An 8862-nucleotide genomic window follows, 5' to 3' on the forward strand; every position below is an offset into this window, starting at 1 on the left:
GAAGTGAAGGATATGCTGGGCCATGAAGTTACAGACTGTGATGGAATACAGTTCTGCAGTTGCTGATGGCCCACAGCTCTTCATGAATGCCCAAATTTGAGTTGTTAGATCTATTCTGAATCTATCCCATTTAGCATAGTGGTAGTGCTACACAAGGTGATGGAGCGTGTCCTCTTGTTATACAAGTTGCTGGTTACACCACATAGAATCATAGAATGATGCGGCATGAAAGGAGGCTTTTCAGCCCATTGTGCCTGTGCCATCTCTTTGCAAGAGCTTTACAATTAGACCCATGCTCATGCTCTTTCCCTGTAGCCCAGAAAATGTTTTCCCTTCAGTTATTTATCCAATTCCATTTCCGAAGTAGTTTTATTATTTTTATTTTTATTTAGAGATACAGCATTGAAACAGGCCCTTCGGCCCATCGAGTCTGTGCCGACCATCAACCACCCATTTATACTAATCCTACATTAATCCCATATTCCTACCACATCCCCACAATTCCCCTACCACCTACCTATACTAGGGGCAATTTATAATGGTCAATTTACCTATCAACCTGCAAGTCTTTGGCTGTGGGAGGAAACCGGAGCACCCGGCGAAAATACACGCATTCACAGGGAGAACTTGCAAACTCCGCACAGGCAGTACCCAGAATTGAACCCGGGTCGCTGGAGCTGTGAGGCTGCGGTGCTAACCACTGCACCACTGTGCTGCCCAGTTTGCTTCCACCACCTTTTCAGGCAGTGCAATCCAAATCATAAATAGCTGTGTAACCTTTCTTTCCCTCATGTCACCTCTGGTTCTTTTGTCAATTACCTTAAATCTGTGTTTTCCGATCCTTCTGCCATGGGAAATTGTTTCTCCTTATTTACTCTAGCAAAACATTTCAAGATTTTGCACACCTCTATCGATTCTTTCCTTAACCTTCTGTGCTCTAAGAATAACTCCAGTTTCTCCAGTCTGTCCCTATAACTGAAGTCTTTAATTCCTGGGACCATTCTAATAAATTTCTTCACTTTGTCTAAGACTTTGACATCCTTCCCAAAGTGTGGTGTTCCTAAATGGTCACAGTACTCCAGCTTGGCTGTAACCAGTGTGTTATAAAGGTTTAGTATAACTTCCTTGCTTTTGTACTCTATGCCTCTATTTATAAAGCCAAGCATCTTGTAAGTCTTTTTAACTGCTTTCTTTACGTGTCCTGTCACTTTCAAAGGCTTGTGAACGTACACCTCCAGATCTCTGCTCCTGCACCCCCTTTAAAATTGTACCATTTAGTTTATATTGCTTCTCCTCATTCTTCCTTCCAAAACTAATCATTTCTCAGTCTTTTTTGCGTTAAATTTTGTCTGTTATGAATCTGCCAATTTCACCAGTTTGTCTATCCTTCTCACTGTTCACTACGTTTGAGTGTTGTCATTGAAGAGGTTTGAAATTACATCTTTTATATTCAAGTCCAGGTCATTAATATGACAGAAAGAACTGCAAACCCAACACTGACCCCTGGGGGCACCACTACACACTCCTCTCCAGTCTGAGAAACAACCCTTCAGCAGTACTCTCTGCATTCTGTCCCTTAGCCAATTTTGTATCCATGCAGCCCTTTAATCCCATGGGCTTAAATTTTGCTAATCAGTATGGTGATATTTTATCAAGCACCTTCTGAAACACATAGACTGCATTTTCAAAGAACAAAGAACAGCACAGGAACAGGCCATTCGGCCCTCCAAGCCTGCGCTGATCTTGATGCCTGTCTGAACTAAAACCTTCTGCACTTCTGGGGACCGTATCCCTCTATTCCCATCCTATTCATGTATTTGTCAAGATGCCTCATAAACGTCGCAATCGTACCTGCTTCCACCACCTTCCCCGGCAGCAAGTTCCAGGCACTCACCACCCTCTGTGTAAAGAACTTGCCTCCCACATCCCCTCTAAACTTTGCCCCTCGCACCTTAAATCTAAGTCCTGTAGTAACTGACTCTTCCACCCTGGGAAAAAGTTTCTGACTATCCACTCTGTCCATGCCACTCATAACTTTGTAAACCTCTGTCATGTCGCCCCTCCACCTCCGTCGTTGCAGTGAAAAGAATCTGAGTTTATCCAACTTCTCCTCATAGCTACTGCCCTCCAGACCAGACAACATCCTGGTAAACCTCTTCTGTACCCTCTCCAAAGCCTCCACGTCCTTCTGGTAGTGTGGCAACCAGAATTGCACGCAATATTCTAAGTGTGGCCTAACTAAGGTTCTGTACAGCTGCAGCATGACTTGCCAATTTTTATACTTTATTCCCCGACCGATGAAGGCAAGCATGCCGTATGCCTTCTTGACTACCTTATCCATGTGTGTTGCCACTTTGTGACCTTTGGACCTGTACGCCCAGATCTCTCTGCCTGTCAATACTCCGAAGAGTTCTGCCATTTACTGTATACTTCCCACCTGTATTAGATCTTCCAAAATGCATTACCTCACATTTGTCTAGGTTAAATGCCATCTGCCATTTCTCCGCCCAAGTCTCCAACCAATCTATATCCTGTTGTATCCTCTGACAATCCTCATCACTATCCGCAACTCCACCAACCTTTGTGTCGTCCGCAAACTTACTAATCAGACCAGCTACGTTTTCCTCCAAATCATTTATATATACTACAAACAGCAAAGGTCCCAGCACTGATCCCTGCGGAACACCACTAGTCACAGCCCTCCATTCAGGAAAGCACCCTTCCTCTGCTCCCTCTGTCTTCTATGACCGAGCCAGTTCTGTATCCATCTTGCCAGCTCACCTCTGATCCCGTGTGACTTCACCTTTTGTACCAGTCTGCCATGAGGGACCTTGTCAAAGGCTTTACTGAAGTTCATATAGACAACATCCACCTCCCTTCCTTCATCAATCATCTTCATCACTTCCTCAAAAAACTCGATCAAGTTAGTGAGACATGACCTCCCCTTCGCAAAACCATGCTGCCTCTCGCTAATAAGTCCATTTGTTTCCAAATGGGAGTAAATCCTGTCCCGAAGAATCCTCTCTAATAATTTCCCTACCACTGACGTAAGGCTCACTGGCCTATAATTTCCTGGATTATCCTTGCTACCCTTAAACAAAGGAACAACATTGGCTATTCTCCAGTCCTCTGGCTACAGGTGAGGTCCCAATGAGGATACAAAGATTTCTGTCAAGGCCCCAGCAATTTCTTCCCTTGTCTCCCTCAGTATTCTGGGGTAGATCCCATCAAGCCCTGGGGTTTTATCTACCTTAATGCTTTGCAAGACGCCCAGCACCACCTCCTTTTTGATAACGACATGACCCAGACTATCTACACTCCCTTCCTTAGACTCATCATCCACCAAGTCCTTCTCTTTGGTGAATACTGATGCAAAGTACTCATTTAGTACCTCACCCATTTCCACTGGCTCCACACATAGATTCCCTCCTCTGTCTTTGAGTGGGCCAACCCTTTCCCTGGCTTCCCTCTTGCTTTTTATATACGTATAAAAAGCCTTGGGATTTTCCTTAATCCTGTTTGCCAATGACTTTTCATGACCCCTTTTAACCCTCCTGACTCCTCGCTTAAGTTCCTTCCTACTTTCTTTATATTCCTCAAAGGCTTTGTCCGTTCCCAGCCTTCTAGCCCTTACGAATGCTTCCGTTTTCTTTTTGACTGGGATCAAAATATCCCTCGTTATCCAAGGTTCCCGAAACTTGCCAAACTCATCCTTCTTCCTCATTGGAACATGCCGGTCCTGGATTCTAATAAACTGACGTTTGAAAGACTCCCACGTGTCAGATGTTGATTTACCCTCAAACAGACGCCCCCAATCTAAATTCTTCAGTTCGTGCCTAATATTTTTATAATTAGTCTTCCCCCAATTTAGCACCTTCACCCGAGGACTACTCTTATCCTTATCCACAAGTACCTTAAAACTTATGGAATTATGGTCACTGTTCCCGAAATGCTCCCCTACTGAGACTTCGACCACTTGGCCGGGCTCATTCCCCAATACCAGGTCCAGTACGGCCCCTTCCCTAGTTGGACTATCTACATATTGTTTCAAGAAGCTCTCCTGGATGTTCTTTACAAATTCTGCCCCATCCAAGCCCCTAGCACTCCCAGTCAATTTAGGGGAAGTTACAATCACCCACCACTACAACCCTGTTACTTCTACATCTTTCCAAAATCTGTCGACATATCTGCTCCTCTACCTCCCGCTGGCTGTTGGGAGGCCTGTAGTAAACCCCCAAAATCATGACTGCACCCTTCCTATTCCTGAGCTCCACCCATATTGCCTCGCTGCATGACCCCTCCAAGGTGTCCTCCTGCAGTACAGCTGTGATATTCTCCTTAACCAGTAATGCCACACACCCACCCCATTTACATCCCCCTCTATCTCGCCTGAAGCTTCTAAATCCTGGAACATTTAGCTGCCAGTCCTGTCCTTCCCTCAACCAAGTCTCTGTAATAGCAACAACATCATAGTTCCAAGCTCTAAGTTCACCTGCCTTACCTGTTATACTTCTCGCATTGAAACAAATGCACTTCAGACCACCAGTCCCGCTGTGCTCAGCAACATCTCCCTGCACGCTCTTCCTCTTGGTCTTATTGGCCTTATTTACTAGTTCCCCCTCAGTTATTTCACCTGCTGTCCTACTGCTCTGGTTCCCACCCCCCTGCCACACTAGTTTAAACCCTCCCGAGTGACACGAGCAAACCTCGCAGCCAGGATATTTGTGCCCCTCCAGTTTAGATGCAACCCGTCCTTCTTGTACAGGTCCCATCTGTCCCGGAAGAGATCCCAATGATCCAGATATCCGAAACCCTCCCTCCTACACCAGCTGTTCAGCCATGTGTTTAGCTGCACTATCTTCCAATTTCTAGCCTCACTGGCACGTGACACAGGGAGTAATCCAGAGATTATAACCCTAGAGGTCCTGTCTTTTAACTTTCTACCTAACTCCCTAAACTCCCCCTGCAGGACCTCGTCACTCTTCCTGCCTATGTCATCGGTACCGATGTGTACCACAACCTCTGGCTGTTCCCCCTCCCCCTTCAGAATGCCCCGTGTCCGTTCAGAGACATCCTTGACCCTGGCACCATGGAGGCAACATACCATCCTGGAGTCTCTCTCACATCCACAGAAGCACCTATCTGTGCCTCTGACTATAGAGTCCCCTATAACTATTGCTCTTCTGTGCTTTGTCCCTCCCTGTTGAACAACAGAGCCAGCCGTGGTGCCACTGCTCTGGCTCTGCTGTTGTTTTCCCCTGATAGGCCATCCCCCCCAACAGTATCCAAAACGGTATACTTGTTAGAGAGGGGGATAGCCACAGGAGATTCCTGCACTGACTGCCTGCTCCTTCTAGCGGTCACCCATCTATCTGCCTGCACCTTGGGTGTAACCACTTCTCTAAAACTCCTGTCTATGACACTTTCTGCCACCTGCATGCTCCTAAGTGCATCCAATTGCTGCTGCAACCGATCCATGCGGTCTGTGAGGAGCTGCATCTGGGTGCACTTCCTGCAGATGTAGTCGTCCGGAACGCTGGAAGCATCACGGACCTCCCACATCTCACAGGTGAAGCACTTTACCCCTCTAACTGACATTTCTAGCACTAATTAATAAATTAATTTAAAATAAATAATTATAAATACTTATTAAATCCTTACTAAATTAAGTTACAATTAACTATATGGTCCCTAGTGCTAGATTTCTACTATAAATATTAAATGCTAAATTCAGTAATCTCCTCTCTCTGGTTTAGTTACTCCTCTACTTATTAATTAATTAGTTAATTAGGGTTTTAATCAATTTTTATCAATGTTTTATTTTCAAATTCACTGCAGATTCCCTACCAGCCAATCAGGTCACAGCTTTCCTGTGACGTCACTTTTTCCGTTTTTTTTAAAGTTTTTTTTTCACCTGAGATAACTTACCGATCCGGAACGCCGCCCTCCGAGTCTTCTCCCTGGATGTAGGCCGCGAATCCCTGAGGTTTCCTCGTCAATCCTCTCAGTTACTTCAAATAACTCAGTTCAGATAGTCAAACACAATTTGCCTTTCACACATCCACATTGACTTTTGACTCATAGCCCATACTTTTCCAATTGCCAGTTATTTAATTGCCAGAATGTTGGTTCTAAAAGTTTCCCCAACACCAACACAAGACTCCCTGGCTTGTAGCTGCAAGGTTTATTCCTTTCCCCTTCTTTAAAATTGTGAAAGATTATTTCTGCTAGCTCACTCCATGTGCAACAGGGAAGTGCCCAATGCACTGGACTCAACAAATATCCTCGGTAAGGTGCTGAAGCCCTATGCATCAGATTTCTCCGAGTCGAGCTCTGTCCTCTCTCTTTCCAGCCCACTCCTGAGCTCCTCTCTTTTAGCCCCACCCCCCATCGTGTGGAGCATAAATGCCAGCATAGACCAATTGGGTCGAAAGGCCTGTTTCTGGGCTGTAACTAGACGTGTAATAAATACAATAAGTCACTTGGCAGCAGAGTTAATTCTCTGTCCTTTTCCTCCTTGGAAGTGTGAGCTTCAGTCATTACTACTTCATTTGGCCAGAGGTTTTTTTTTAATATTCCACGGTGGAAATCTGAACTGTTGGCTTTTCTTTCTATGAAGTAAAGCTGCTAGCCCACAACAGCATGGCTAAAATGGGAAGTTAGTATATGAAGGCTGCCTGTACAAAGGCCCATTCCACTCATCAATAAAGCAATGCTTTGGTTGTTTCCAGCACATTGCACTGCTTTTTTTTTAAAAAGTCATCCTACAAATCTTAAAAGACTATTTAATTACTGTCTCTGAAATTGTTATTTTGACATTTTACATTTGATTTCCCCCTGAACTGTAACTGAGACTTTGCGGAAAACCTCATTGATAATTCTAATTTCTGCCATTTTTATTCTGATTCAGAATTCCATACATTGGGCTAAATTCTTTTTAAAAGTGTTTGATCTAAAGAAGTAGGGGGATGAATTACAAGGGTAATAAAGTAAAATTACAGAGGAGACCTTAATTGATAAAATTTGTCAAATTTATTCTTTCAAAACTCTGTACTGGTATTTGTAACTTTTTGTTTTTCTCTTCCAGAATGACCATTCTTCTTCCTGTTGAGAAGTTGAAAGTGCTGTTGCAGAATGTGAAGGACTTCCACACTAAGTTTCTTCAGAAATACGCATGAACACAATTAATTTTGTTCACCAGAGAAAACCACATGGTAGATGTTCAATTAACCTCTTCCCCCAGTCCTACCAGAATGTCAAGTTAATGTTCACTGAAGGGATATGATAAAACTATTGACCTGCAGGTCGCGATTGCTGCAACTGTTTGCAAGTTTGGTATTGTGAATACCACTATTATGCACAACTTGTGCTGCACTTTTTGATAATACTTCTGTTTACATTGAAATTTTACTTGTTGGAAAGATTGGTTTTGTTGCACTTCGAGACGTTTTTTTATAGTAAAAGTTAACATTATTTCTAGAAACAGATAGTATGATATCAAATATTTTTCTAGGTTCATGCCTCTAATCTCAAATTGCCAGAAATATGCTCTGGTTTCAAGTAGCAACGTTTGGGGTTGTGCCTTCTTGTCCCTCAGTCTCCATGTATTGTGGGAAGACGACGCATTAATTTAACTAGTGAACAACTTTATAATGTTTATGTAGCAAGACCATATCTCCAATCTAGGTAGAGTTTTTGCTGTGTATGCAGATGGATTTTCAGCAGGCTGAAAGCTAATAAAGCTGCTGCCTGGATTGACTTGTCAAACGCTAACTTGTAACACTGCCCAGCAAGTGGATTTTACAATAATTCAAAACATGAGTTTTTTCCCCCATGAACAATATAGATGTAATATTTACCGGTTTACTTTGTGAAGTTTGGAGGACAAATGTTACAACTGTCTTTGTAAGTTGTATAATTCTGAATTTTTTGCTATTCAAGGGCTTCCAAGTAGATAAATTCAGAAGAACAAAAATATTGGCTTGCAAGGTGCAGTGGCGGGTGTGGAGAGGGGACAAGAAATGACTGTGATCTGCAAGACTTCATGTCTTTAGGAGAAAGTGATTTTCTTATGTCTTTGTCTCTTGGGAAATGTTTTCAGATTATCTATATTGTCAACATTTGAGAAAGAAATAACTCTTATAATAAATTGCCTTTTTTGCTGTTTAAGTATAATTGACCTTCAAGAGAGTCAATGTGTAGTTATGCCTCTGTTTCAAAGAATTCTGCTGTGCAGAACTTCCCCTCCCACCCCATTAAGTTTGTGCAGTCATCCTCTCTAATCGTGTGTTACAATTCCATGAACAGCTGTAACCCTCGAATTTCCACTGTTACAGTAGTATACCTCCTGGAGAAACTGTAAATACCCAAATGTTATAATTTCTCTCAAAATGCCAACCATATCCATCAGTGTTGCTTACGGGTTCAAGCCCTGTACCGGCTGTGGTAGTTCATGGAGGTCTGCCTCCTTGCCTTGCCGCACACTTGAGGAGTGGTGACCCTCAAGCCATACATCACCAACTGTCTCTCTAATGGGGAGAGATGGACCTTTGGGACTATAGCTAGAACAAACCATGGACTGATAGATGAATACAACAGCTTTTAGCCGTTTGGTAGTGCAGAACTTGAGAGTGGCTGAAAATGGAGACATGTCGAAGCTTTTCGTCTTGTACTTATCAGGACAATACGCAAGAATTTGGCCTAATCATCAGCCTCAGGAAAACGAACATCATGGGACAGGACATTAGAAATGCTGCATCCATCAATATCGGCGACTGCGCTCTGGAAGTGGTTCAAGAGTTCACCTACCTAGGCTCAACTATCACCAGTAACCTGTCTCTCGATGCAGAAATCAACAAGCAC

The 8862-nt window shown here is 43.4% G+C and overlaps 1 protein-coding gene across 1 annotated transcript in view; it reads left to right on the forward strand.

The window, feature by feature from the left end:
* gpt2 (glutamic pyruvate transaminase (alanine aminotransferase) 2) overlaps positions 1 to 8169 on the forward strand; it is a 69177-nt gene extending 61008 nt beyond the window's left edge. Inside the window, exon 11 of the mRNA XM_068049374.1 lies at positions 7088 to 8169. Within this exon, the coding sequence (XP_067905475.1) occupies positions 7088 to 7178 (91 nt within the window). The 3' untranslated portion in view covers positions 7179 to 8169. The remainder of the gene's footprint in view (positions 1 to 7087) is intronic.
* The last annotated feature ends 693 nt before the right edge of the window (positions 8170 to 8862 follow it).

The sequence above is a fragment of the Heterodontus francisci genome, chromosome 17, assembly GCF_036365525.1.
Source record: "Heterodontus francisci isolate sHetFra1 chromosome 17, sHetFra1.hap1, whole genome shotgun sequence".
Taxonomy (NCBI): domain Eukaryota; kingdom Metazoa; phylum Chordata; class Chondrichthyes; order Heterodontiformes; family Heterodontidae; genus Heterodontus; species Heterodontus francisci.